This window comes from Balaenoptera physalus (assembly GCF_965194825.1).
Source record: "Balaenoptera physalus genome assembly, chromosome: 15".
NCBI lineage: Eukaryota > Metazoa > Chordata > Mammalia > Artiodactyla > Balaenopteridae > Balaenoptera > Balaenoptera physalus.
Genome location: NC_138894.1, coordinates 76,572,280 through 76,587,660, shown reverse-complemented (window position 1 = coordinate 76,587,660; position 15,381 = coordinate 76,572,280). Strand labels below are relative to the sequence as shown.

Here is a 15,381-nt window from a genome sequence, read left to right as displayed (position 1 = left end):
GCGCCACCAGGGAAGCCCTGAATTTTTTTCTTTATTGTACTGCTTCTTCATATCTTTTGGGCATATTCACCCATTCTTTTTTAAAATTTATTTAATTTATTTAATTATTTTTGGCTGCGTTGGGTCTTCGTTGCTGCGCGCAGGCTTTCTCTAGTTGCGGTGAGCGGGGGCTACTCTTCGTTGCAGTGCGCGGGCTTCTCATCGCGGTGGCTTCTCCTGTCGCAGAGCTCGGGCTCTTGGGTGTGCGGGCTTCAGTAGTTGTGGCTCACGGGCTCTAGAGCGCAGGTTCAGTAGTCATGGCGCACGGGCTTAGCTGCTTCGCGGCATGTGGGATCTTCCCGGACCAGGGCCCAAACCCGTGCTGCCTGCACTGGCAGGTGGATTCTTAACCACTGCGCCACCAGAGAAGCCCCTCATTCTTTTTTAGGGTATTTTTTTTCTTACTAATTTATAAGAGGGAGTGTATATAGCAAGGATAGTAGCCTTCTTTTCCTGTTCCATGTTTTCCCCCAGTATATTATTTTTAATTTCTATGTTTTTGATGTAGAGACATTTAATTTACATTTTGGCATAGTCAAATCTATCAGTCTTTGTGTGTGTGTGTGTGTGTGTTTGTTTTTTTCTTGATTCCGGTTTTTATGTTTTTAAATGTACTGAAATTGTTTGAAATACGGAGGCTTCTTTTAGAGCTTATAAATATTTTGTTGTAGAAATAGTTTGATGTAACTCAGCCCACACTTTTATTTTGAAAAATTTCAAATCTGCAGAAAAATTGCAAGACTAGTATCAATGATACTATACTATACTATAGTATACTATACTTTACTAATAATACAGTGAACACCCATATGCTTTTTGCTAGATTCACCACTTATTAACATTTTGCCACATCTGCTTCATCTCTCTTTTCCCCCGAATCATTTGAAAGGCAATTGGAGATATGATACTTGACACAAATTACTGTGTTCCCTAAGAACAACAGGCATTTGTCTATATAATTATAATATAATTATCACACTTAAGAAAATGACAATTAATACAACACTATTATCTCATATACAGACTATATTCAAATTTCCCCAATTATTCCTGTATTGTTTTTATCTTCCAGGTCCAGGATCTGAGCAAGGATAATGCATTGCATTTCGTTATCGTGTTTCTTTAGTTTTCTTTAATCTGGCTGAGTTCCTCAGTCGTTTTTGATGTCTTTCATCAAGACACTGATATTTTAGAAGTCTAGACCAATTGTTTTGCAGAATGTGCCTCACTTTTGATTTGCCTTATTGTTTCTTCATTATATTCACGTTAAATTTTGGGGCAGGAGTCCTGCATAGATGAGGCTGTGCCTTTATCAGTGTATCACATGTAGAGGCTCCTAATATCAGTTTGTCCCTTTATTGGTGATGCTGCGTTTGATCATTTGGTCAAGGTGGTGTCTGTTAGATTTCTTTGTATCCTATTCCTCAGCAATCTTCCACCCACGGTTTTAGCATCCACTAATGATTCTTGGTTGAATCAATTATTACTATGATGGTTTTAAAATGGTGATTTTTCTATTTCTATCCTTCTGTCTCCATTTATTAGTTGGCATTCTTCTGTAAAGAAAATCTCTCTTCTCTCCCCACCTTATCTACGTTTGTTTGTTTAGTATTGATATGGACTCATGAATTTTTGTTGTTGTTGTTGTGTCTTTTAATCCATTCCTGTCATTATTCATTTTAACGCTCAAAATGAGAGCTCATTCAAGCTGGCCTTTGTGTTCTTGTGACATATCTATCCACATTAGCACTTGAACACTCTGCTGTATTTCTTTTTGCAAAAAAAATTTTTTCTTGTTCTCTTACGCAATATACTCTTGTGCCTTGCATTTTTGCTTAACAAAATATACTGAAAATCACTCCACTTCAGTTTAAAAATCTCTTCTTCATTATTTACATTTGCGTTTGTGTGTATTTGTGTGTGTGTGTGTGTGTGTGTGTGTGTGTGTGTGTGTGTGTACCCAGTCATCTCCTATGTAGGAGCACAAAAATGTTGGCCTACATTCATCTTATACTTTCCCTGGTTCCAGCCCTGGAATCAATCATTTTCCAAGGAACCCTGGTTGTTAGTGGAGACTGGTATTTAGAAATCTAGGTGCTAGGTATGCTCACAACTACTGGTTTGTTTTGCCTCTAAGCCCTTTCAGTAGAAAGAACAAGGAAATATATATATATAAATGTATATTCACACACACACACACACACACACACACACGTACTCTCCTCCAATATCATCAGTGTATTTACCCATTTGTTCAGTCCTACAGTAAATACCAAACAGTTTTGGAATTGCTACCCTAATACGACTGTCATCAACAAACTTACCAAGAAGTGGTTGAGATTTTTGCAGTTCTTTTTGTTCTTTGATCACATCCCACTAGATAAAGTGTTCAAAAGTCACTTTCATTAAATTTTTTCTTTCTCTCTGTGGTTATGTTATTAATGCGATATACAGTTAGGTTCATTTATTTTTATTTGTTTTCAATTTTAGAGTTTTTTCAGTTTTTGGTCTAATTTTATCTTTTGAATATGTAAAACATAACATGATTTAAAAGTCAGAACTGTATAAAAAGATGTCCCATTTCCTTCTCTGTCCCTTCCACCCCATTCCCACTCATCCCTGCAAGAAACCAATTTCATTACTGACTGACTTATCTCCTGTGTTTCTTTTTACAAAAAAAGTGTGCGTGTGCGTGTATGCTTTGCATTTCTTTCTTTTCTTAAAAATTAATTAATTAATTAGTTTATTTTTCACTGCGTTGGGTCTTCGTTGCTGTGCGCAGGCTTTCTCTAGTTGCGGAGAGCGGAGGCTACTCTCCGTTGCGGTGCACAGGCTTCTCATTGCGGTGGCTTCTCTTGTTGCGGAGCACGGGCTCTAGGCGCGCAGGCTTCAGTAGTTGCGGCTCGCGGGCTCTAGAGCGCAGGCCTATAGAACTCTTCCTCATTATTTTCCACATTCGCGTGTGCTCACACATTTGCGAGGGTTATTCGGGCAGTCTCTTACGTAGGGCATTTGAACTGTGTGTTCATGTAAATACATGAAATATACTCATTTTCTAATGGTATTGTGGTCTTGATGATCCCTTGATTTTGAGTTCTTTATAAATTAGTCCTTTATTTCTGCTATACAGTTGACAATTGAACAAGGTGGGGGGTTAGGGGCACTGATCCTCTGCACAGTGGAAAATGGTGTAACTTATGGTTGACCCTCTGTATCCGTGGTTCCTCCCTATCCACATTCCTGGGATAGGATCATTGTAGTACTGTACTATTTCCTATTGAAAAAAATCTGCATATAAGTGGACCCTTGTAGTTCAAACCCGTGTTGTTCAAGGGTCAACTATATATTACATTTTCTTTGGGTTTTAACCATGCTAAAGTCTTTGCTTTAATTTTTCTGGGGTAGAACTTATCAATCTTTAATTGAATTTGGATCTTGATGGACAGAAAGCTCCCCTCATGCCACACCCACCCCCAGATTGTAAAGGAACTCCATCTGTGTTTTCTTTTAGTACATGTTTTCTTCTAGTGAAAGTGGTCTTTCTCTTGCTCTCTTTTTTTTTAAACCATTTTTTAAATTGAAATAGTTAATTTACAATGTTCTGTTAGTTTCAGGTGTACAGCAAAGTGATTAAGTTATATATATATATATTCCTTTTCAGATTCTTTTCCACTATAGGTTATTATAAGATATTGAATATAGTTCCCTGTGCTATACAGTAGGTCCCTGTTGTTTATTTTATATATAGTAATGTGTAAATGTTAATTCCAAACTATCATTAAGAGTTTATTCTTGTGTATAGGGTGAGGTATGGACCCAATTTTATATTTTTCTAAATGACTATCCAATTATCCCAATATATATATTTAAAGTTCATCTTTTCCTGAGTGATTTGAGATGCTACCTGTATCAGATACTCAGTTCCCACGTGTACTGGTTTATTTCTGGACTTTCTTTCTGTCTATTGATGTGCTGGTACCATACTGTTTAATTATAGATGCTTTACGGTAAATTTAATGTCCGATAGAGTTAGTCCTCCCTTCAACACTCTTCTATAGAATTGCTGCCCTTTTTCCACATGAACTTTAAAATGAACGTGTCTAGCTTCAAATTACGTAAAAATTATTTTTTTGTTAGTGGTAGTTAACGGTATAAATGGTTGGTGATATAAATGGTTAATGATATAACCCAGATTTGATTGATCTCTCCCCCACAGGGCAGTCTGACATGCAGCCTATAGCATCAGTACTGCATACTGGCCAGCCTCATTCTGATCGGTCAGATTTCTCTTCTTATACTCAGTGTCTTTGTCGATCACTTGTTAAGTATTTTCAGTATACACCCTGCTAGGGGTTTGTGTGACCAGCTATTTATAGAGTTGCAGAATAAGGAGGCAGAAGTAGTAGCCTGTTTCCTCAGCCTGGCTAGGACCAAATACTTAACCCCCTCAATTCCTTTACTGGACTCCTGTTGCCCTCAAAGTTTGGTAATAGATATTATAAGTGCAAGATATGAGGGTCAAGAACAGGTGGTAGTTATTCCCAGAGTACCACGTGTTTGTACAACATTTCAGTTTTCATGGTGCTTTCACATCCATTATCTCATTCATCCAGGAAATGATCGTGGCAAAGTAGGAAATGCCCTCATCACTAAATCAGGAGACCTGGATTTAGGTCCTGATTCTACGTCTCACTATCAAGTTTACTTCTGACCTCTAGTTTCCACATACGTAGAAACAGGGATAGAAAAAACCTATTTCATAGGGTTGTTATAAGGATTAAATTGAATTAATTTTTCAACAAACATGTATTGGTCAGTAATCATGTGTCAGCCATTATCAAAAAGACTGGGGCTCTGGAGCAAAATAAGACACCATCTCTGCTCTCAAGGAGTCTTTAGTTTAGTGGAATGAATCCCAGGATTTCCACTTCTCCCCTGTCTGGTACCTGAGTAACAAGAGGAAAGTGCTGGTAAGAGCAAAATCCTGGGCTTCCCTGGTGGCGCAGTGGTTGAGAATCTGCCTGCCAATGCAGGGCACACGGGTTCGAGCCCTGGTCTGGGAAGATCCCACATGCCGCAGAGCAACTGGGCCCGTGAGCCACAATTACTGAGCCTGCGCTTCTGGAGCCTGTGCTCCGCAACAAGGGAGGCCGCGATAGTGAGAGGCCCGCGCACCGCGATGAAGAGTGGCCCCCGCTTGCCGCAACTAGAGAAAGCCCTCACACAGAAATGAAGACCCAACACAGCCATAAATAAATTTAAAAATGGTCCACATCAAAAAAATCTTAAAAAAAAAAAAAAAAAAAAGAGCAAAATCCTACTGTGGAAGGACTCAGGGAAGATATCTGTCTACCAAGGGTCAAAAACACAAATATGTGGGGAATTCCCTGGTGGTCCAGTGGTTAGGACTCAGCCCGGGTTCAATCCTTGGTTGGGGAACTAAGATCCTGCAAGCTGTGCAGAACGACCGAAAAAAAAAAAAAAAAAGAAAAGAAAAGAAAAGAAAAGAAAAGAAAAGAAAGAAAGAAAGAAAAACCCACAAATATGTGAAGCTGCCAGGTTTGCCTGGAATGGCCCTGGCTGATGGAGCAAATTATGTCTACTTTTTTTTTGGGGGGGCCATGCTGAGCAGCATGTGGGCTCAGACCCATGCCCCCTCCATTGGAAGCATGCACCCTTAACCACTGGACTGCCGGGGAAGTCCTTATGTCTGCATTTTTTGATCCCTGGATTCCTGTCAGATAATAAGGCCCTGTTCACCCTGCTGCTCTAATGTCCCCTAATTTTCAATATCCCCATGTGTCTGCCCTATTTAGAAGTTCCAACATGAGCTAAGCACCAAGTGGGTGCTGAATACAGTGAGTACAGGGGCCCATATGCTTCTTGGGAAGATCCTCCAAAACCACATGTTGGACCTCCACATTTGCAACTCCAAGCTCTTCTGGCGGGCTCTGGCCACTCTGCACCTAGGACATGACGGGATGGGGCTGGGTGGGTGGGGCCTGGCTTCAATGCCTAGGCTGCCATAGGAGGGCGTATTTCAGAGGTATGTAGATGTGTAGGGGTAAGGGCTGACTTTTCTCTTGTGCCTCTCCTCCTCCTTCTGTCAGGCCCAGCCTCTCCTCTAAGAAGTATATGTGCACATGTGGGTGCGTGTTTGTGCAATTATAACTATTAGGCAAGATTCTTTCAGTTACACATATGTGTGACAGAAGTCCAATTTGTACTGGTTTAACTAAGCAAGGCAAATGATTGGTTCATGTAACTGAACAGTCCCAGGGTAGCTAGATCCAGAAACGCAAAATGACATGCTCCAGAACTTTCAGCCCTTAGCTCTGCTTTCCTCTGTGTTGCTCTCATTCTCAGGAAGATTTTCTCCACTAGGTGGCAAACTGGCCACCAGCAGTGGCAGCCTAACATCCTACCAATTTAGCAACTCTGGCGGAAGGAGAGTTTATCTGTCCCTGCGATTCCTGCAAATACCTGGGGGAGGGTCCTCATTGGTTTGTCTTGGGTCACATGCCCATCCCTGAGCCAATCACTGTTCTCCAGGGGAAAGCAGCCCTCTGCCCAGGCCTGGGTCACCCATGCTCTCCCTTTAAGATGGCAATGGAGGAAGGGGCATGACGTGAGCCTCAATCAAACAGTGTGGCCTGAGAATGGGGAAGCAATAATTCCCCAGAGGAAAATCAAGGTGCTGATACCAGGAGGGGGAGGCATGGATGCTGAGCACATAGCACAACAGATGGTCCTGAAAGTAGGGTTGCTATAGATGTAGCAAAGAAAAATATAGGACACTGGTTAAATTTGAATTTCAGAGAAATAAAGAATAATTTTTTAGTATAAGTATATCCCATGCAATATTTGAGACATACTTATACTAATTTTTAAAAATTATCCATCTGAAATTCCATTTAACTGGGTATCCAATATTTTTATTTGCTAAATCTGGCAACTCTACGTGAAAGGAGCCAATGAATGGGCATTTAGTGAGCAGCCACCAGGGCCCAAAAACAACCTTCTCGAATGAGTAAAAACAACCAACCAACTGGGAAAAAAAATCCTTTATGCTTTTCTAGTTCCTGGAGTTCGGGCAGGTAGGGGAAGCCAGAGCTACCTATGATCCAGTCCTTGCCATCCCAGAGTGGCCCATCTAATGGAGGAGAGACAAAGCCAACACTTGAAACAGAGAACAATTAAGTGTCAAATTGCATGATCCTTACTGAAGTCCAATAGAACATGAAAGAAGGTAGGATCTATGCACTATAGCAAAGCAGAAGACTTCATGGAAGAGGTGATGTTTGAGCTAGGCCTACTGGTTATGGCTTGGAGAGGTGAAGGACAGAAAGGCACTTTTGTTAGAAGGAATATTAGCCAAGGCCCAGAGGGGGGCTAGGCATGATATGTGAGGGACACAGGTCTGGAGTCATTTTACAGAGTGGTGAGGGAGCAGGAAGGGGAGAAACTGTGGAAGAATAAAAGGCAGACAGGAATTTGGACTTGTCAAACATAGCTAGATCTGTGCTGTCCAAGATGGTAGCCACCAGTCACATGTGGCTATTGAGCACTTGAACTGAACTGAGCTCCAAATTTTATTTAAAAAGTGAAGCATGTAAATTTTCATTAAATGCAACTTTATTCTTTTGGTAGGACTACATTTCAATTTTGCATTGAAATTCAGCACTTGAATTGAAATGTGCTGTAATTGTAAAATACAATCTGGATTTCAAAGACATGGTACAAAAATATTGTAAAATATGTCACTAATAATTTTTAATACTGTATTTTTAATACAAATTTTTAATACTGTTGACATGTTGAAATGATATTTTGGATATATTGGATGAAATAAAACATGACCAAAATTTATTTCACCTGTTTCTTTTTTAATGCTGTGCTAGAAAATTTTAAATTACATATGTGACTCATTATATTTCTATTGGACAGTGCTGAGCTAGATAGAGAGGAAAAGGGTGGTGAAAAAAATAGAAGCAGTGTTTGCAGATGAACTGTCTTACAGCAGTATAAAGGATGGATGTGGTTAGGGAGGAAACCAGAGGGAATGAGTTCAGTTTAAGATGACTAACCTTTGGGATTGCAGAGACATGGCCAAAAATACGACCAATTTGCCATTAATTCTCCAGTGTAACCCAGCCAATCAAGGCCCAACACCAATCCTTTTACCCCAGTTTTCCTTTACAGCTGGGGATTGTGAGTTTGGGATTGCCTACAGGGACGAATTCTCTACAGCTGGTCTTCGAGATCCCATACTCCCACTCTCTCTTGACCCCATTCTCAGCTCCCATGGCTTTCTAGCCCAGCATGGACATTACCATTTCTTCCACAGCGGTTATAGGGACAGCCCAAGGCTCGATGCATCGAGAGCCTCCTCCAGGTGATCCACTTCCCTCAGCCACTGTTGGATGATATTCGAGCAGCTCCCATCTCCTTCCACGTCCAGGCTGCACATGAGAAGGAACAGGTAACTCGTGAGCTGCTAGTCATCTAGCAAACACTGACTGAGTACTTACGATGTGTCAGGAACTTGTCTCAGCACTGAGTTTACAAAGCTCAGTGACACTCTGCAAGGAGCTCCCCCTGTTCATGGAGGAGACATGATTGTGACAAGTAGTCAGAGAAGTGTGAAAAAGGTACTACAGGGGTGTCGAAAAGGAGTCTTCAGTTTTACCTAGGAGGGGAGTCAGGAAAGAGTGGGAGACCTGGGTCACGAACCAGTCTTGATGAATAGGAGTTTTCTGGGTCAGGATGAAGGCTTCTCTCTGCTCTTGACTCACCTCATTCCAATTTCTGGTCTTTGAAAACTCTCTTCTGTTCTTTTTTTTTTTTTTAATTTTATTTATTTATCTTTGGCTGCATTGGGTCTTCGTTGCTGAACGCAGGTTTTCTCTAGTTGCGGCGAGCGGGGGCTACTCTTCGTTGCGGTGCGCGAGCTTCTCATCGTGGTCGCTTCTCCTGTTGTGGAGCACGGGCTCTAGGCGCGCGGGCTTCAGTAGTTGTGGCTCACGGGCTCCAGAGCGCAGGCTCGGTAGTTGTGGCGCACGGGCTTAGTTGCTCCGCGGTATGTGGGCTTCCGGGACCAGGGCTTGAACCGGTGTCCCCTGCATTGGCAGGCAGATTCTTAACCACTAGCCCCACCAGGGAAGCCCCTCCCTTCTATTCTTGCATCCAACCTGGTATCTTCTGACTCCCACACTGAATGCTCTAGCTCCTCCAGGGTTCTTCCTCAGACGGCCTCACTTTCTCAGGCTTCAGTTCTCACTGCCTCTTCCCCACAGGTGATCCCCATAGCCTTGCTGAGCCTCCTATTCCGGTGCTCCATCCCTGAGGCCCAGGCATACCTGGCTGCAGCTCCCTCGTCCGTGAGGCTGTCAGGAGCGCCCTCACCCGGCCAGGTCGGAAGCGCAACGCGGACCTCTTGGAGACCCTAGATCGGGCTGTGCCGTGAACTGGTGTTTCTGGGCGCGTGGAGGGGGCCAGCCCACCCCACGGGGACTTGTTGGGTCAGCAGCACGTGAGGTGGGAGGAGAGGCCCCGTCTCCAGGAGCACCAGCCGCCCAGGCTGGGGAGACAGCGGCTCTCTCCTCTGGGGAGATCTTGCTGTTCGCCCAGTGGTATCCACTTTCCCTGGCATATTCTGATTTCAGAAATAAAACTGAATGTCTTGTTTCGAAATCTACTGAGATCAGAGTCAATAGATCAGAGGTGGAACAAGATGAGTGGCATGGGTCGGTCCCAACAGCAGTTTTGTTTCTTTATGTCTCCACCTGCTTCCCAACTCCATTTCAGTGGTCACTGACCCAAACCTTATTCCAGCTTCTTTATATCCCCCCATCTCCACCACGTAGGTGCACACGTGCACGCACACACACATACTTCACTCCTACAAAGAATCACACAAGCAAGGAGAGGTGGGAACTTAGATAATTCCAAGGAAAGAGGGAAGAAGTTGTGTCCCCAACATAGGACACCCAGAAAATAACAATCCCAATTAGGCATGACAGGATCCTCATCACTAGAATGAATGCTACATCCACACACTGGACCATAAAGTGAGTGTTGCATCCCTACCCAGTGTTTGTAAAGGGAACATAAGGAACTATGAGGGTGCCAGAGTGGGACCCAACACACACTAGAGACCCCACTCTGAACATTTTAGACCTCAGCTGTCACCTGTTTTGACAAATCAAAGGCACCCTCGCTCATCCCAGACCCATGCCAGCTCTTCAGTGCCTATGACTGTGACCATGGTGGTAGAGAGCTGGCTCCCCCTTGTGGTCAAGAAGTACCTAGGTAATAGACATTCAGGAACTCTCTGGGGACAAAACCTCCCTGAAGCTCACTTGAACCTTTCTGCAGGAGGGTGACTGCTAAGGAGCCAAATAGATTTCAGTTTTATGAAGATAGAGTATTCAATCTTTTAAAGACAGCCACAAGTTACCTCTCTATATCTGTGGGCCTCCAGCCTCCGTCTGAACTCTCTTTTTCTGTTCTATTGATATATCTACGTTTACTTTGCTACCTTAGGTCTTTAACCAATGCCCCTTTCCTCAACACCATTCCCATAGTGCCTTCTGACTGCCATCGATTTGGTTTTTATCCTCCACAGACACCTCTTCCTAACTCTACAACTCAAGAGGGGTAAAGTTAGGAAAAGATCCTGCAAAGGCTCTCAGCTTCTCTTTACCCACAACTCTCCCCCGTGCACTTCCATTAAGTAAATTAATTCGTCTCTCATCCTGGCATCATGAGCAGGGTCAAGTCAGAGAAGATACCCAGCTTTCCAGGGCTGGAGGAGGCAGAGCCAACATGTGCAGTAGCCCTACTCCTACATGTGGAATGGATAGGTTGCAGGGTCAGATTTCCCCAAGGCTGGATGCAGAAGGACACTAGAAGTCCAGAGGTTCTTTCTTTTTTTTTTTTTACTCGCCAAGTACTTGGATGGTGCAAAGATATCAAGTGAATTCAATTCGTATACAGTTGCATGTGATACTCAGGTGTTATAAACAAGGTGGTATACTGCTCACCTTGGGAAACTTTAGAGGCTGGGCTACACTCTGGCATTGTAGAGGAGAAAAAGATGACTAAGATCTGATCCCCACCCCCTGGGAACTCACAAGCAGATATGAGCAATTGCAATACAGGACAGAGATCATTGAAGTGGATTCCAACAGCAAGCTAGGTACAGAGAACTGCCAGAATTGTTCTGAGGATATTACAGGGTAGGCCAAGAATCAAGGACAGCTTTGGAAGAAGGAGGTTGGGGTGAAGTGAGGGAACATTCAAAGAAAACCTGGGAATGTTTGGAGGCTTGCATGGGTGTGTGGATCCAATATCAGACAGTCAGGTCATTGTCAGTGGAACCTGAGCTCTAGGAAGAGCTAAAGAGATTCAAAGATTTTTAAAGACCTATCCAGATGCAAAAGGTAGGGTGACAACTTTTACCACTATTTAGAGAAAGCAAATATCTGAGGGCAAGAACAGCTAGAGGGTAATCTGTATCAACACAAGACAGTAATTTCTCCTGAAATGACTAAAAGGGTCTAACCCAAAAGACTGGGTTGGATTGTGGAGGATGAAGGAAACAATTTCCTGCTATATCTATTTACTAGATCTAAAGTAAGAGGTGCAGAGGCAGAAGATATTTGGATATTACATATACTTCATATTTAATGTATTTAAAGATGGAACTCATGAGGTCTCCCCCAAGTCAGCTATTCTTTTTATAACTCAGGTGGTCTGGAATATTAGGGTGGAGCAAGTTCCCATGGGACAGTAAGGTTGAAGGAGGATTTGGGGACCAGGTAAGAGGTAGAGGGGCCCCAACATGGCTCTACGGATGGGCCCTACAAGCACAGCAAAATGTCTAAGATCCAATCTAAACTCAGGTATGGTTTAGAGAGGTGGGTTAAATCCTAGGGCTGACGGGACAGGCACTGCATCTAGGTCGCAAAATGCTTTCATCCTGGAAAAGAGAAGAATTGGGCTTAACTGTAAACTAGTGGCTGGGGTGCTGTGGTATGAGAGAGATAGGAAGAAGAGCCTGGAGCACCTTGTAGTGCCAGAAAGTAACGAAGTCCTCATAAAAACAAAAGGATGGGGTCATGTCAAAGGGACCCAGGAGCCCACCTGAAAGAGCTCCCAGTGGCCAAAGCCGGAACAATTTGAGCAACAATATAAATAATGTCGTATTGGACTATAACACAAAGTAGAAATCAGGTGTACATGAGTTCCTACTGATATAATAAAATAATTGAATAAATAAATGAGGAGCAAAATCTCCCTAACACAAGAATTCCAAATAATACATGTAGATATACCCCACTCCAGGAAATGGAGCTTAATAACCCCTCACTCTCTACAACCCCTGTATGGGCAAAAGTAAGAGGCTTGTTTCCAAAGAACAGAGTATTGAAAGAGAAAAATAGAGGCTTCACATTGGAAAAGTCTGGCAAGCAGTACCTTAACCAAGTACTGGAAATTAGCGTCACCAATTGATATCATGTACCACCTGATATGATGTAACGAGAAGGGCACGTCACCTCAGTATTCTTCCCCAAACCTCAGTCTAAGCATAAGGAAAACATTAGAGAAACCCAAATTTAAGAACATTTTACGAAAGAACTGCCTAGTGCTCCTCAAAACAATAAAGGTCATAGAAAACAAAGATTGAGAAACCAAGCAACAGTTGTTACTGTATAGGACCTACAGTACTCAAAGGAGAAATAAACAAATCCACAATCACAGTGAAAATTTTATACACTTGTCTTAGTAATTGGTGGAACTATATTCAGTATCCTGTAATAAACCATAATGGAAAAGAATATGTAAAGAATATATATGTATAATTGAATCACTTTGCAATACAGCAGAAATTAATACAACATTGTAAATCAACTATACTTCAATAAAATAAATTTTTTAAAAAAAGAGACAAGAAAGAAAACTATCAGGAAAAAAAAAAAAAAAAAGAAAGACTGAGAAACCATCACAAGACCAGAGGAGATGAAGGAGGCATGACAACTAAATACAGGTCCTGGACAAAAAAAGGACGTTAGTGGAAAAACTGGTGAAATTCGAATGAAGTATGGAGTTTAGTTAATAGTGAATGTACCAATGTTGTTCACATAGATTTTTCAAGTATAACAAAGTTAAAACATTAGGTGAAACTGGGTGAAGGACATACAGTCACTCACTGTGCTATCTTTGCAACTTTTCTGTAAATCAAAACTTTCCAAGATAAAGTGTTCTTTTCTTTTAAGGTCAAATTTATTGTCATAAAGTTATTCATAATACATTATTATTTTTTTCCTTGTTGGTTATCTATTTTAAATATAGCAGTGTGTACATTTCAATCCCAAACTCCCAGTCTATCCCTCCCCCCAACCCTTCCCCCTTGGTAACCATAAGTTTATTCTCTAAGTCTGTGAGTCTGTTTCTGTTTTGTAAATAAGTACATTTGTAACCATTTTTTAAAGATTCCACATATAAGTAATATCATATGACATTTTTCTTTCTCTGTCTGACTTACTTCACTTAGTATGATAGTCTCCAGGTCCATCCATGTTGCTGCAAATGGCATTATTTCATTCTTTTTAATGGTTGAGTAATATTCCATTGTATATATGTACCCCACTTCTTTATCCATTCCTTTGTTGATGGACATTTAGGTTGCTTCCATGTCTTGGCTATTGTAAACAGTGCTGCAATGAACATTGGGGTGCATGTGTCCTTTCAAACCATGTTTTTCTCTGGATATATGCCTGGGAGTGGGATTGCTGGATCATATGGTAGCTTTCAAATAAAGTTTTAAAAAAAATAAAATTAAAATTACTACAGTAACAAGTATATGGGAAGAGGTAAGTAGAGTTATAATATCCTGAGGCCCTTGATTTATCCATAAAAAAGATAAAGGTTTTGATTAATTAAAGAATTTGATAGGTTAAATGTGCATATTGCATTTTAAAAAGAATCCACTAAAAATGGGGTTGGCGAACTCTTTCTATAAAGGGATGGACAGGAAATATTTTCGTCTTTGCAGGCCCCCTGTAGTCTTTGTTGTAACTACTCAACTCTACTGTGGTAGCATGAAAGCAGACAGACTATGTATAAAATGGGTGTGGCCGTGTTCCAAAAAATCTTCATTTACAAAAATAAGCAGCAAGCTAGATTTGACCCACCTGCCACCATTTGCCAACCCTGGCACTAAAAGAACAGAAACAGAGAGTATAACTTCCAGTTAGTAAAGGGGAAGATAGAGAGATTAATTTAAAATACTTAGTTGTCTAAATAAAGACAAGAAAAAAGAGAAAAATATAAAACAGGAAAAAATAGAAAGTACAAAGTAAAAGGGTAGATTTTGGTCTAATTATTTTAGCAATTACATTAAATGTAAGTGGAATACATGCTTCAGTTAAAATCTATTTATTTTGGATGTGTCACTTACAAATAACATATATTTATTTTATTGAAGTATAGTTGTTTTACAATGTTGTGTTAATTTCTGCCGTACAGCAAAGTGATTCAGTTATATAAATATTCTTTTTCATATTCCTTTCCATTATGGTTTATTATAGGATATTAAATATAGTTCCCTGTGCTATACAGTAGGATTTTGCTATTTATCCCTTCTATATGTAAGAGTTTGTATCTGCTATTCCCAAACTCCCAATCCATCCCTCCCACACCCCATCCCCTTGGCAACCACAAGTCTGTTCTCTATATCTGTGAGTCTGTTTCTGTTTTGTAGATTACTTCATTTGTGTCATATTTTAGATTCCACATATAAGTGATATAACAAATAACATATATTTAGATTTTGGTTTATTTTGTATCCAATATTACAACAAAGGGATATAAAACGGTTGAAAGTAAAAGAGTGGAAAAAGGTATACCATGCGAATACCAACCAAAAGAAAACTGCTATAGCAATACTAATATCAGACACAATAAGTTAAGGCAAAAAACATTACTAGAGATAGAGGGTCGGCATAGTGATAAAAGATTTAATTCACCAGTAATAAATTATGATTTTAAATAACAATTAAAAATATATAAAGCAAGGGGGGCTTCCCTGGTGGCGCAGTGGGTAAGAATCCGCCTGACAATGCAGAGGACACGGGTTCGAGCCCTGGTCCGGGAAGATCCCACATGCCACGGAGCAACAAAGCCCGTGCGCCACAACTACTGAGCCTGCGCTCTAGAGCCCGTGAGCCACAACTACTGAGCCTGCATGCCACAACTACTGAAACCCACGTGCCTAGAGCCCATGCTCCGCAACAAGAGAAGCCACTGCAATGAGAAGCCCACGAACCACAACGAAGA

General features: G+C 41.3%; 2 protein-coding genes across 2 annotated transcripts in view; both read left to right on the top strand.

Moving 5' to 3' along the window:
• The window catches only part of GCKR (glucokinase regulator), a 28,031-nt gene extending 13,551 nt beyond the window's left edge, over positions 1-14,480 (top strand). Inside the window, 4 exon segments of the mRNA XM_082427995.1 lie at positions 5,856-6,014; positions 8,396-8,521; positions 9,336-9,417; positions 9,420-14,480. Coding sequence (XP_082284121.1) covers positions 5,856-6,014; positions 8,396-8,521; positions 9,336-9,417; positions 9,420-9,505 — 453 coding nt within the window. The 3' untranslated portion in view covers positions 9,506-14,480.
• The window catches only part of SPATA31H1 (SPATA31 subfamily H member 1), a gene marked incomplete at both ends in the record, with an annotated part of 41,334 nt that continues 37,427 nt past the window's right edge, over positions 11,475-15,381 (top strand). The window contains one exon of the mRNA XM_082427084.1: positions 11,475-11,483. Coding sequence (XP_082283210.1) covers positions 11,475-11,483 — 9 coding nt within the window. The remainder of the gene's footprint in view (positions 11,484-15,381) is intronic.